The 14,632-nt window shown below is 49.5% G+C and overlaps 1 protein-coding gene across 1 annotated transcript in view; it reads left to right on the forward strand.

Moving 5' to 3' along the window:
• The first annotated feature begins 1,689 nt into the window (after window positions 1-1,689).
• The window catches only part of PRDX6 (peroxiredoxin 6), a 143,707-nt gene continuing 130,764 nt past the window's right edge, over window positions 1,690-14,632 (forward strand). The window contains exon 1 of the mRNA XM_086956355.1: window positions 1,690-1,923. Within this exon, the coding sequence (XP_086812481.1) occupies window positions 1,832-1,923 (92 nt within the window). The 5' untranslated portion in view covers window positions 1,690-1,831. The remainder of the gene's footprint in view (window positions 1,924-14,632) is intronic.

Below are 14,632 nucleotides of genomic sequence, written 5' to 3' on the forward strand. Positions count from 1 at the left end.
GAACTTCATATTGGACTAACCATTTTCACTTTTGAACTGTTTTTTGTTGCCAAAGAAAGATGATGTGGTATTCTCTATGGGACGTTTTATACTGGTTACTCTATGATCTGTCATGTGATACCCAAGTACTCATGGGCATTGTAGTTCATTTTTTCCCAACTGTTTTCTAATTGGCTGCTGAGCATTTCTAATAAAGAAATGAGAAAGCATAATCCTTGCCTCTGTGTCCTTATTAGAATTGAAAATTCTTGTCACGTATGTTCGCAAATTTTTAATTGAATTTGTGCCTGCAGGAATCAGGAATCGGGAAGCGGGAGACTAGCCTTGAAATCGGTAGTCTCCCGATTGAATCGATATATGGTGGGCATGTATGCCTTTCAAAGTGCATACATTTGTGATTCTTCATGCATACTTTTACATACATGGTAAGATTTAGTAACAGCTAAGAGAGAGCGTGAGAGCGAGTTGTAAGAAAAATCTAGAATATGCGGAAAATCTACTGCTTGAACCTCCCACTTTCAAGAAGGAAAGATCGATGGCCCAATCCTTTTCAGGCAACGCAGTGAGAATCAAGAACTCACTTCCGCCTCAGCTCCGGACCACCACCTCCTCCCAGGCCTTCAAAACTGACCTCAAAGTTCACCTCCTTCAAAGACACTTCCAAAGTTAATTCATGCCCTCGCTATTATTTGAAGGAAGACCCTTTAGAATAGAAAATTTCTATTCTCCATGACTATGGAAGTGCCTTCCCAGTGTGTTCGTGTGCTTTGAGAGACTGCCATTTATTGCAGTAATACCCTTTTACCTGTGTTTGGTACCGTTTTGTAACATGCACACGTCACTGTTCTCTTGTAACACACTGTTTGCTACCTCTTATATTTTGTTTGCTTTCAATACTTGCACAAGTGCCACCATTGCCTACGTAACGTTTGTTCTTGTGTTTGAGTGTCCTCCATTTATTGCAGTATTATACCTCTACTTGTAGCTTTGTACGCTTTTGTAACCTGCACACACCACTTTTTCCTCATGTAATGCACAGTTTACTACCTCTTGTATTTTGTTTGCTCACGTTTGTCACTTTTACCTCATGTAATGTAACTTTTGCTTTTGTAATTTGTTCACTTGTACTGTTCTCATGTTTCAGTTCTGTTCCTATTGTGAAGCGCTCTGACACCCTCGGGTAAAGTCCGTGCTATATAAAAACGCATAAATAAATGATAAATAAATCCTTTGACTTGAAATGGAAGAAATTGTAAATGGTCCTAGATGTTTAGATATGCGTGCAAGTTTGAGTACGTGAAATTCAAAACAATGTCTAGGGCATGCGGTAAAAATACAACGATTTAGCCATCAGTTAAATCTGTATTCGTATTATGTAATTTATGTGCACTAAAGTGCAAGGGTAAGCCCAGCAAAAAACGTAACCTGCAATTATCTTCTTTATAAAAAACTATACCTCGAATCTCCCTCAGGGCCCGAACGAACGCACGCACCTGAGAGCCCTTTTTTACATTTCGACCGGCGCTTTTATATATTGCGCTTTGATGAGAAATATGCCATGTTTTGTATTGTAAACAGGTATATTGCTGCCTCTTCCTTTCCTCAGTGGCGTACAATATTTATACATAGAGGAAACAAGTTAGCGCTCTAGTTATTTCTTTCTCTTCGGTGACGTATGCGACTGTAGCGCGCCCCTTTTACCGCCCTCGTTTCCGCATTATAAAATGATCACCGCCAACGAGGCCAGCCTTCTGTCATCACTGCAGTAGGGCACTCAGGAGCCGAAAGTTCCATCTCACGGCCTGCCACCCCCCCCGCCTCTCTTGCCAAGATGCCTGGTATCCTACTCGGTGAAGTGTTCCCCAACTTCGAGGCGGACACCACCATCGGCAAGATCAAGTTTCATACGTTTCTCGGAGAGTCGTAAGTAGGGAAACATTTAGGAACAACTACATAGCAGGTGTGTGTGGGAGGAACTCGCGCAGCCTATAAGAAGGCTCCGTTTTGTTGGGCGATTTACTTCCTTGTCCTTCAATTAGATTGGCTGCTTTGCCCGTGACTGGGCGTACTGTTGTGGCATACATTTAACTCGCAACTGTGAGAGTATCACTTTGGGTTAAGCTCAGAGACAATACGTCAGTAGTGACGATCAAGAAACTCACGCATGTAGAGGCGTGGTTGAAACTCGTGCTTGGTGAAGAGTAGTAGAGCCGGAACTTCACACAAGACTTTACTTGGACATCTCGTGTGTGCAGGACAATACCTGCTAGCGGATGAGTCTGCTTTATGTCCCCTGATCTCAGTGAGCGGTCCCGCTGCTCCCCCTATTAAAGGGCAGGGACAGTTCAGAACAAGACGACCAGTGTCCCTCCTTTTGACATTCATACGTTCCCTATTTCATTCAAACACACCTTTTATGTATGCCTTCTGGGCTATGTGTTTTTTTTATTTTTTATTTGTGAGACTTTGGTGGTGGTGGTTTAATAAATTTCCCTTTTTGTCAGATTTCAGTGATGTATCTTCGTCTGATGTGATCAGTGTCAAATGTTATACCCTTAATGTGATGTCAATGGTAGACAAGTTCCATACACTCCTAAGAGTCTTGAAAGCTGCAAGATCTGATTATTTAGTGAAAACATCACAATTACGTATGATTACTAACTATAACTTAAAGAAATATACTTGTGAATCTGTATTGTAATTGAGAAATCATTCAAGTTTCTCGATGGCCAGCGCTAGTTTATCTAAAAGTGAATGTATATTATGAAACCTAAGAAACCCTGGTCATAAATCAGAGGTAATATAAAAAATATATAGGAGGCCCCCTTACTACAAACGGTCTTGGACCAGGGGAAATATATTGAATAAGCTAGTGTCCCTAACACAACCAGGCTAACGACCTGAGTGGTGCTACCAATTTGGAACAGGAGGTAACAGGCTCTATAATAGCATCCTGTCACACAACACACGGGAGGTGAACTATGCTGATGTTAACAGTGTTGATAAAATTAAAACAGAGATGCTATTATACAAAAGGGCAAGAACTAGATTCAAAGTTTGTTGTAACACAAAGCATATGCACAATTTATTTCAATTCATACAGTTAGACAAGACAATTGGCATCTTATTTATACATTAAAAACATGAATCACATAGGCAATGGTCAATGAATAATACACGAAAAAAATAATTTAAAAACATATTACACAGAACAGGTAAAATTGTTCCAAAGAACAAGTGTCGACTCGGCATTTCGGTTTTTGAGGATGTATACACCTTCAGGACAGATTCTCGGTTATTAGCACCATGGATTCCCTCAAGGTTTAAAATCTTTTATTCTCGATCTTGATGTAGAGACTCAAAAATCATGACGTCCCAAGTTTTAATCCTTATGGGTACGTGTACATGTGCATTATCTTATTAAAAACTTTTCAATTGTTACCCTGTCCAGAGGAGCCACCGACTTAGTTTGTTTCTTCCACTGTCATTCAATAAGGAGTGGAAACAATGAAATTGCTGCAGCTGTAGACCTAATCCACTTAGTCTGTAAGCATACAAGTTTCGGGGGTTGACCTCCCGTTTAATAAGCAATAGTTGCATCAATCAATAAAACTTGTCGTCCTCCCAGCTCCTCATGGTACAGCGTCTCCGATATCCGTCTATCTGAACCGATATACGGATATCTGAGACACTGTACCATGGGACGTCATGATTTTTGAGTCTCTACATCAATTCTAGAATAAATTCTTTTAAACCTTGAGGGAATCCATGGTGTTAATAACCGAGAATCTGTCCTGAAGGTGTACACATCCTCAAAAACCGAAACGCCGTGTCAACACTTGTTCTTTGGAACAATTTTATTTGTTCTGTGTAATGTTTTTAAATTGAGTTTTTTTTGTGTATTGTTCATTAATCATTGCCTATGTGATTCATGTTTTTAATGTACAAATAAGATGCCAATTCTTTTCTAACTGTATGAATTGAAATAAATTATGCATATGCTTTGTGTTACACCAAACTTTGAATCTAGTATAATAGCATCTGTTTTAGTTTTATCAACACTGGCATAGTTCACCTCCTGTGTGTAGTGGTTGTGTGGCAGGTTGATATTAGAGAGCCTGTTACCTCCTGTTCCAAATTGGTGGCACCACTCAGCCTGGTTGTGTTAGGGACACTAGCTTATTCAACATAAATCAGAGGTGCCATTCAGACAATGTTGTGTGAGATGATCCTGACCTTTCCAAGACTTGGTGGTGAAACCAGTTTGCTGTTGAGAACAAATTGGGGGGGCAGGAAGTGACTTTTCATTGCTCTAAATGAGCAAGTGAATGATTTATTCTTCAAACAGTTCTGCATTGACTGTAGCACCGTCATAGTTTGCTGCCTATATCAAATATATCTAGTCCTTGTAAGTAGAAATAATATAATTCAGTTGAATTGTGCACACAGTCGAACCAAAATTTTAGTAGGCACTTAAACTGATGTTGCAATTGACAACTCTGCCTTACTCTAGTTTTGAAGGGTCTCCACCTTAGGTGCTTGCAAACTTTTTCACAGGAGCCAAAAAGTATGGTCTGTGGTTATGTTAATACTTTTAGAGTGCGTGATTACCCTAGGGCAGGGTTCTTCAAACTGTGGGGCGTGACCCCCAAGGGGGCCGTGGAGCGTTGCGAAGGGGGTCACGCCTTCAGTCACACTTCTGCCCAGGCCCAAGGGCTTCAGCCCCCTTCAGCCCGGCTGCTGATACAGTGACACTCTAGCTGCTGGAGGCTCGGCAGTGTCTGGAGTCATCTCCAGCAGGCCTCGAGTTTTTCACAGGTCTTTAAAGACCATTTGCAAATTCACATGCCTTTGTAAACTGGCTACAGAGGCTTTTTTCCTGGTTCCAGTACCCCTGGGCCCCCACTCTGCCTGTTCCTTACACTTGTATTTTACAATTACTGTTGTACTGTGAGAATGCATTTAAGGAAAAGGAACATAAAGTAGGGTTGCCCAAAAAAATAATTCCTGCCGGTTTTGTTTAAAGAGCCTGGAAAGACCTCCTCTTGACACTTAATAGACTTTTAAATAGAAAAGTATGTATGCATTTGTTATGTGGCTTTTCTGTCTCTTTTTCCTCAGTCAGTCATGGATCATTGAGGCAGCCCTAGAACACAATTTAAAGTGCTTTCTATTTATATTTGCTGTTTGAAGTATGCACAGATAAGTGCTGAAAATACAGCTTTAGGTTACTGATTATTTTTGTACCGACTGGGCCATCAAAATCTGCTGGCAACCCTAACCATAGGACTAAGTTTGTTGCAGGATCAGCACATTATTTATTTTCTCGAGCCCCGATTTAATGCCGCAATAGTTTAACTTGGATCTTAAACCCTACGCCGTTGTCAATAACATGCTGAGTTACAAGTGTCTGGGAATGTTCGCTGCTCATTCTCGCCCTTCACTTTCACGCCCACCCTGCACTCACACCATTCACCCACTCACCCTGCACTCAGTGATCACTCTGCACTCACAATGCACTTGCGCTGTTCACCCTATACCTCACCCGCAGTCACATGAATACACTACTCATGTGACACTTCACTCACCTGTCCCCCTCACTGCTCAATATGCAACTCACTCAAACAAGCCAATCAGTAATCATACATTCATTCATCCCATTCTGAACTTGCATTCGCACCCAAATTCATATGCAACCTCACTCACTCTGCAGTCACTCCTTTTACCCTACTCTCGCACTGTTGCATCTCTCACTGTGCACTCACATGGCCACTTGTCACCCACAGTGTGCAGAGGGTTAATGTGCCTGCTACAAAGAACGTGAACCATGCAGATCACAGAACAGTGTGAGTTAACTATGAGTAGCGCTATAAAAAAATGAAATGTTTGTCAGAAAGGTGCTGTAGAAAGATGAGGTGCATTGTTGGTGAGTGGCAGTGAAGGAATTAATGGAGAAGGAGGAAACTGGGATGGGGCACCAAAAAGACTGTTGCACTGTGTGCGACTAGTGTTGGGACCTGCTGTGAGTGTTTGTCCCCTCTGAATTTCTGATCTAGTGACTCCCCTGATACTGGATATTATTATTTACATTTGTAGTACGCTACTGTTACCAAAACATGTCCTGGGGCGAATAACCATCTGCTGCCTGAAGGCGAACCAGCCAAATGGGGTAACCTACATAGCATAGAGAGGTTTTTATCTTCCTAAAGGATAATAGATTCTTGGTGGAGCGAAGCAAAGGAGGGTGCAAGTTCCATAACTGCGCGGCCTGCACCAAAACAGCGAGACAGAAAACTCATGGTTTTTTGAATTGGGGAACAATAAGTAGTGGCAAAGGGCTGCAAGGAGCATATGGGTCTGACCCGTATGCTTGGTGAGGAGAGATGAGGATTAGAGAGGACAGCAAGGCAGTGAGAGAATTCGATTTAAGAGGTCAGGGATGAGGAGAAATATGAATTAAAAAAGAAGTGTGGACACGCAAGAAGTGAGTGTGAGCCAAAGGTGAGGGCTTCTATTAGAACAAAGGGGAGATGAGAAAGTTGAATGAGGGGACTGGAGAGGTGTAAGATACAAATAGACAAAAATCTGAATGGAGACGAGGTGAATGAGAAGAGTTGAGGGGCACGGGAGGTGACTGGACCAGAGAGGCAATGAGATAAATGTGAGAGACTGTTAGAGATGAGGGCAGTGAAAAGAGAGAATGGCAAGAGGTGATTAAAGGTGAAGTGAGAGGTTGAATGTGGAGAGTTCAGAAGTTCTAAAAAGGGTGAAAGAAAATGGCCTGCAAAGTGAGATGGATGGAAGGAGGGGGAGAGGGAAGCTGCATGGGTAAACTGCATAATTCTGCACAAAAACGCCTGGTTTTTAAGGGACCCCTGCTTCTCCTGGCCAGGGCCAGGTGAGCTTCTAATGTGGCAGCACCTATCCCTAAGGAGTGGAAGGCCCTTCTCAAAGGTTGACTAGAAATCTTTCTGATGTCAATTGCTGTATTTTGGTTATAAACAGGTACTGATGGGGTGAAATCTTTCCTCCGTGTTACTGTGTAAAAAAAAAATCAAAATAAAGAAGCAATTCTATCCCAAAATACGCGGCATCACATCATTTTCTTCTCCCACAATTTAGTCAAGCCTGTAGCGTAATTTGGTCCTCACCTGCCTCATAATTCTAATAGCCCTGCCTACATGTTTAGAAATTTTTGTCAGGAGGGGGTCCTTACGCCTCAAAATGTTGACTGGGTGGTCTCGGTATCCAAAAGTTTGAAGACCTCTGCCCTAGGGTGTCCTGGCACGAAGTAGTGATTTCCTGGCAAGCGTAGGCCTAACAATAGGAGAAAAGCCATGTCTTGAGGCCCTTTGCAAAAGGAGATGAGGTCTGGGGCGTATGAGACCAAGGGCTGTACTGATGCCAGCCAGGTGAGGGGTGGTGGGTTGGGAAAAGGCGGGGGAGTAGGTGTAGAGTAAGTAAAGCATTTACATGGTGTTCAGTGAGTCATGAAGTTATTTTGAGGGTTTCATTTCATACTGCCCTCTGAATTAAGCCTGTAGTGTCTAAAGTGTCATAGATTTGACAATTTCTGTTAGGCTGCATGTGACCCGCTATCCCTCTACCACAACATGTGGTAAGCCTTCACTATTTGCAGTCGCTAGCTTTGTGGCAAATGCAGAGGAATTACCAGTGGAGTTCCCCAAGATGTGTTGCATTGTGAGTTCTATGTGGTAGGTTGAAGATGAGTCTGGCTGGCAAGTTCTGGATGGCTTGTAGTCTTCCAGTGAGTTGCTTGCTGATCCCAGTGGCGAGGGTTTTCTCTTAATCAAATTTAATGGCGACTAGGGTGTGAATGACCATTTTTCTAGTGTTGCTTGGGAGCCCTTTCAAGATAGTACTGACTCTTCAGGATGTAGAAGCAGGGTGCAGTGATGGTGTTGACTTGTGCAGTCATGTCCAGTTTGCTGTTTGATTATTTCTAGTTTGCTTGCGTGGGTTCTGGAAGTGGGTCTAAGTTCATCCTGCCACCAGTTGGAGTCCCATGGTGAGGTTTTCTTGCTAAAGAGCACTACTAGCGTCTCTTGTCCGTGTTGAGCTTGAGTCAGTTGGCTTTCATCCAGTTAGCTACTTCAGTCATGTAGGTGGTGAACTTGTTTCTTGCTTTGGGCTCTTGTCTGGGAGGGAGAGTATGACTTGTGTGGCACAGCAGAGAATGTTATCTGAAAGACACGTTAGTGATAGATTCCTTACCTTAGAATATCCCCAGGCGTCAGACTGGATCCGGAAAATTTTGCGTAGCAGTACCCTTGCGCGTCGGTAGGCGTCGTCTGCGGCTCCGCGTCCGTCATCGGCGTCGTGGGCGCCGTGATGACGTCGTCGGAGTATATAGACGCCGCCTCCGCGTGCTGACGTCAGTTCTTCTTTTTTCCGCGCCAGCCAGCGCAGATCTGGAAAAAGCAGTTCCCTGGTCATTTTTTGACTAACTTTTTGGATCTTTTTGATCTCTTTCGAAGTCTTCACGACTCCGACGGTGCCGTTAGGGATGCCCGGCTTCAAGCACTGCGGCGGTTGCGAGCGACTCATGTCGGTTACGGACCCGCACCGACTGTGCCTGACGTGTTTGGGCGTCGACCATGACGACGAGGCCTGCTCCGACTGTCGGGCCCTCTCGAGGAAGGCCAGGCGGGAGCGGTCCCGCAGGCGACTCGAGATCCGCCAGTCGGCTCCGCGCCGAGTGAGGTCCCGGTCCCACGGGAGGTCGAGGGACAGGTCGCGGGGGCGGAGCCGTCACAGCTCCGGGAGTCGGCGCCACTCCTCCGGGTCCAAGTCGTCAGGTAAGAAGCATAAGAAGTCGAAGAGACGTCATCGCTCTTCCGACTCACCCGACGCTCGCGCGATGCGGCCGGGGGTTCGGGTGACACCGCCCACGCGGCTCCTCAGGAGTCGCGGGCGCCGCGTTCGGCTCCATACCCCCCGGTCCCTGGGCTGAACGCGACGCCGGGGGAGATAGAGCGCTTCCTCATGGCCATGAGGTCCCTTTCTTCCCCGACAGGTTCCGCGGCGCCTTCGGGCCCAGTGAACCCGTCTGGGGGCCCTAGTGGGTCGGGTTCAACCCCGACGCCGTCGGGTGCTTCGGCCTCGACGCCGCCGACGTCTTCGACGCCGGCGCCGCAGGGTTCGGCGGTCCCGGCGTCGTCGGTGCCTTCGGGTCCGATGCCGCAGGGCGCCGTTCGGCCCTCGTCGGGCGATGGAGCGTCCCCGGTGGACCTTACGACCCCCCCGGGGTCGGTCCGTGTGGTGTCCCCGCCGGCGTCGGTCCCGGCCGACGCCGTCCCCAATTCCTCCTCTGTATGGGTTCCGGCGTCGGGACGGGGCCTGTCGGCGCCGATCTCGACGCCGGTCGGGGATTTCCATCCCTATGACCCATCCTCATTCACTTACGACCCTGAGTCTCAGGAGATGGGGGAAGTGGAGGATTGGGAGGGGTCTGAGGACCCTCTGACAAGGGAATGTCAGTCTAACATGGACTGGACAGGAGACCTTGGGGAGGCCAGTGGCCTGGACACCTCTCCAGACACTGGATTCGTCTCTCCTCCTTCCGTGGCTTCGGAGGAGGGCGCTACATATAGTGTGGTGTTGATGAGGGCTGCTAAGGCCTTGGGCCTTGAGCTCCCCGTCGCGGCCGTGAGGACTAATCTCCTCACTGAGGTCCTTAAGCCGCAGTCATGCTCCATGGAGCCAATGCTGCCGTTTAATGAGGCCTTGTCGGACGTTCTGTTGGGCACTTGGTCCAGGCCCGCTACAGGTTCGCCTGTAGATAGGAACGTGGCCAGACGCCACCGCCCGGCTCCGGGCGACCCATGTTTCCTGTCCACCCACCCCACCCCCGAGAGTCTGGTCATCCAGGCCTCTAACTCCCAGACCGCCTTCCCGTCAGCACCCCCTGATCGGGAATCCAAGAGGTACGAGGCCTTTGGCAAAAAGGTCTTCTCGTCCCTTAGCTGTGGACGGCGGTCTTCCAACACCGCATGCCTCTTGGGCCGTTACACCCATTCTATATGGGAAACGGTGGCGGAATTGCTGCCAGAGTGCCCGTTGGAGGTACGGGCCAAACTCGGCCAAGCCCTTGTGGAGGGTCGGGACGCAGCGAAATATTCGATCAGGTGCGGACTGGACACCACTGACTCGCTGGGCAGAGCGATGGCTACGACGGTGGCGATTCGACGCCACGCCTGGCTTAGGTCCGCCAACTTCTCGGCTGATGTCCAGAATACCCTCATGGACATGCCGTTCGATGGCCGTCGCCTCTTTGGCGACAAGGCAGACCACGCGCTCGAGCGCTTTAAGGACTCCAGGGCTACGGCCAAGTCCTTGGGCCTCTCGGCCCCGCGCCAGCAAGTGGCTGCTTTTCGCTCCTTTCGTGGCCACGGAAGGGGCGTCCCCACACGTGCCGCCAGCCACTCGCCGCAAACTGTCGTCCAGCGCGGCGGCGGCCGTGGAAACCGCCGTGGAGGCGGTAGGGGAGGCAAGCGGAGCCAGTCCACACCTGCCCCCGCAGCATCCGCCTCTAAACCCTCCTAGTCCGTGCTTTTCGGCCCATGTGACGCCAGTGGGAGGCAGGGTTCGCCATCACCACTCTCACTGGCGCACAGTCACTTCGGACAGGTGGGTGCTGCAGATCGTCCGAAGGGGCTACTCCCTCCCCTTCGAGACGACCCCTCCAGCCATGCCACCGCAACACCACCGCGTGTCGGGGGATCACTTGCGGCTCCTGCGGGAGGAAGTTTCGGCCCTCTTGGCCAAGGGGGCCATCGAGCGCGTTCCTGGGCCAGAAGTAGGACGTGGTTGCTACTCCCACTACTTTCTGGTACCCAAGAAGGGCAAAGGGGGCCTACGCCCTATCTTGGACCTGAGGAACGTCAACGGCTTCCTCCGGAAGGAGCAGTTCAAAATGCTGACACTGGCTCAGGTCTTGGCTGCCCTAGACCCAGGAGACTGGATGGTAGCGTTGGACTTGCAGGATGCGTATATCCACATCCCCGTCCTGCCGGCCCACCGGCGTTACCTGCGGTTCACGGTAGGCCTCGAGCACTTTCAGTTTACCGTGCTCCCCTTCGGCCTTACCAGCGCCCCACGGGTGTTCACGAAGGTGATGGCGGTGGTCGCAGCTCACCTGCGCAGGTTAGGGGTTTCAGTCTTCCCCTACCTAGACGACTGGTTGTTGAAGGCGGGCTCGCCCCAGGCAGTCGTCAACCACCTCCAGACTACGGCGGATCTCCTGCACAGGCTGGGATTTTCCATCAATGTGCCGAAGTCGCACCTGTGCCCCTCTCAGAAGCTCCTTTTCATCGGAGCGGTTCTCGACTCGGCGCAGTTTCGGGTTTACCCGCCCGAACAGCGAGTCCGGGATATACAGGCCCTGATCCCGGTCTTCGGGCCGTTATCCCGGGTTTCGGTCAGGTTGACGCTGAGGCTTCTGGGACTGATGGCCTCCTGCATCCTTCTGGTGCATCACGCACGGTGGCGGATGCGGGCTCTGCAGTGGGACCTGAAGTTTCAGTGGGCCCAGCACCGGGGCAACCTTTCCGACCACGTCCTGATCTCGGAGGGCACTGCGAGACAGCTGTAGTGGTGGCTCACGGACCGCTATTGGGTCAACGGCAGATCCCTCTCCCTTCCCCAACCGGAGCACGTAGTTGTGACGGACGCGTCCCTCCAGGGCTGGGGTGGCCACTTGGGAGAGGCGGAGATCAGAGGACTCTGGTCTCCGGCGGAGTCCCGGCTCCATATCAATCTGTTGGAGCTGCGGGCGATTCGTCTGGCACTGAAAGCATTCCTCCCGTCTGTCCGAGGGAGTGCAGTGCAGGTGTTCACGGACAACACCACCGCCATGTGGTACTGCAACAAACAGGGCGGTGTGGGGTCGTGGACCCTCTGCCAGGAGGCTCTGCGCCTCTGGCAATGGCTGGAACATCAGGGCATGACTCTGGTGGTTCAACACCTGGCAGGTTCTCTGAACGCCAGGGCGGACGAACTCAGCCATCGGTGCTCGATGGATCACGAATGGCGTCTGCACTCGGACGTGGCGCAAGGCCTCTTTCTGCGTTGGGGAGAGCCTTGGTTAGATCTATTCGCCACCGAAGAGAACGCGCAATGTCATCAGTTCTGCGCGTTGGAATTTCCAAGGCGGCACTCGCTCGGAGACGCTTTTCGTCGCGAGTGGAGCTGCGGTCTGTTGTACGCCTTTCCGCCTATACCTCTTCTGCCCAGAGTGCTGAAGAAGATCAAGCGCGACCGGGCACAAGTCATCCTTGTGGCTCCGGACTGGGCACGAAGGTACTGGTATCCCGAGCTACTCAGTATGTCAGTCGATCCCCCGGTTCGTCTGCCTCTTCAGGAGGACCTTCTGTCGCAGCAGCAGGGGACGGTCCTCCACCCGAACCTGTCCAGTCTCCACCTCCATGCATGGAGATTGAGCGGCGGCAGTTGAGGCCATTTGACTTGCCTCCTGAAGTTTGCAACATCATTCTGGCAGCCAGGCGTCCCTCCACAAAAACGGTATACGCCTGCAGGTGGAACAGATTTGTGGCATGGTGCACAGCAAAGGCTGTGGATCCTCTCAATGCCCCTCTCTCTGAGATTCTTCTCTTCCTTCTTTCTCTCGCCCAGTAGGGCTCTGCTCTGGGCACTGTCAAGGGCTATCTTTCGGCTCTTTCAGCCTTTCTGAGGCTGCCTGACCAACCCTCTTTGTTCAAGTCCCCTATCGTAAATCGATTCCTGAAGGGCATCACTCATACTTTTCCTCCTGTTCCCTTCGTGATGCCTCAGTGGGACTTGAACCTGGTTCTGACATTTCTGATGTGCGCTCCCTTTGAGCCTCTTCACAACTGTCCACTTCGCCTTCTTTCCTTAAAGACTGCCTTCCTGGTAGCCATCACCTCTGCCAGGAGAGTGAGTGAGCTCCAGGCTCTCTCTTGTAAGCCTCCTTTCCTTTCAGTCCATCCGGACAAGGTTGTTTTGAGGACTAGGCCCTCCTTCTTGCCTAAGGTGGTCACGGCCTTCCACATGGGGCAGTCCATCACATTGCCCACCTTCTTTCCGCCTCCGCACCCCTCGAGAGAGGAGGAGAGGCTCCACCGTCTGGACCCAAAACGTGCGCTCTCATTCTATCTGGATCGCACACGCCAGTTCCGGGTGGATGATCAACTCTTTGTTGGGTACGCGGGCGCTAAGAAAGGGAAAGCGGTGCACAAGAGGACCATTTCTAGATGGATTATCATGTGCATCCAGGCGTGTTACTCCTTGGCAAAGAAGGAACCACCTGTTGGGCTGCGGGCTCATTCCACTCGAGCCACGGCCACTACAACTGCCTTGGGCCGAGGTGTGCCCCTGCAGGACATTTGCCAGGCTGCTACGTGGGCTTCGTTGCACACGTTTGCGAGGCACTACTGCCTGGACAGTCAAGTCCGGAGAGATGGCTACTTCGGCCGTTCCGTTCTCCAGGACTTTCTGGTGTGAATATTGGTTCGCAGACCCACCACCACGGGGATGGTATTGCTGGGGTATCTATTCTAAGGTAAAGAATCTATCACTAACGTGTCTCTTTCAGATGCACAAGTTACTACTTGTGTAACGATATATCTGTAAGAGACATTAGTTAGTGATAGATTCCTTACCGACCCACCCATCCTCCCCGTTCTGCGAACCGATATCTAGGGTTAAGGTCATCCCCTTTCAGGGCCCTAGTTTCTTGGCACCAGTGTCGGTTTTTGTCATGGCTCTGCGCTTCTGGCGCGGAAAAGCTGTGGCTAAGAACTGACGTCAGCACGTGGAGGCGGCGTCTATATACTCCGACGACATCATCACGGCGCCGACGACGGACGCGGAGCCGCAGACGACGCCTACCGACGCGCAAGGGTACTGCTACGCAAAATTTTCCGGATCCAGTCTGACGCCTGGGGATATTCTAAGGTAAGGAATCTATCACTAACTAATGTCTCTTACAGATATATCGTTACACAAGTAGTAACTTGTGCGATGCGTGCACAGATTACTTTGTCCAGAGGGGTCATGTACGCATTGGAGAGTGGAGCTGAGCGATGAACCATGAGGCACTCCACAGATTAATTTGCAGGTTTATGGGGAGTTTTGTATAGGGGCTTGTGCTCCTTATAACGCTTCTGATGCAAATGTCTATGAAATGGAGTGGTCCACTGGGGCCTTTCAGTTGCAACTCAAGGATTATTTTCTTTAGCGGCAGCTATCCACCGCGATGGGATACTCATTTGCAATGTTCTTTGCAGGCCTAATATTAAGCATTTGCACTGTTTTTATTCACTGTACTTGCGATGCCCAGCGACTGTATAAAATACTTCTACATTCGATGTCCGATTGTGGGAAAGAGCATGGCTTTAAAACGTGAACCATTCATTGCTAACGGATTTTCATTACACTCAGCAATGCTAATCCCAGACTTAGAAAGGGTAAAGTTCGCCCTAACATATGAATGCGTCTGAGGTCTGCTTTTTAATTTCTGACTATTTTAGACCGAAATAGCCGCTTGGGTGATGTTGGAGGCCAGTCACCTGATTCCTCATGTTCTTAAATGGCTTAAAACAGTTCTTATTAAACAGGTCATTAGGGTCTG

Source organism: Lissotriton vulgaris, chromosome 1_1 (genome assembly GCF_964263255.1).
Source record: "Lissotriton vulgaris chromosome 1_1, aLisVul1.2, whole genome shotgun sequence".
Taxonomy (NCBI): Eukaryota; Metazoa; Chordata; class Amphibia; order Caudata; family Salamandridae; genus Lissotriton; species Lissotriton vulgaris.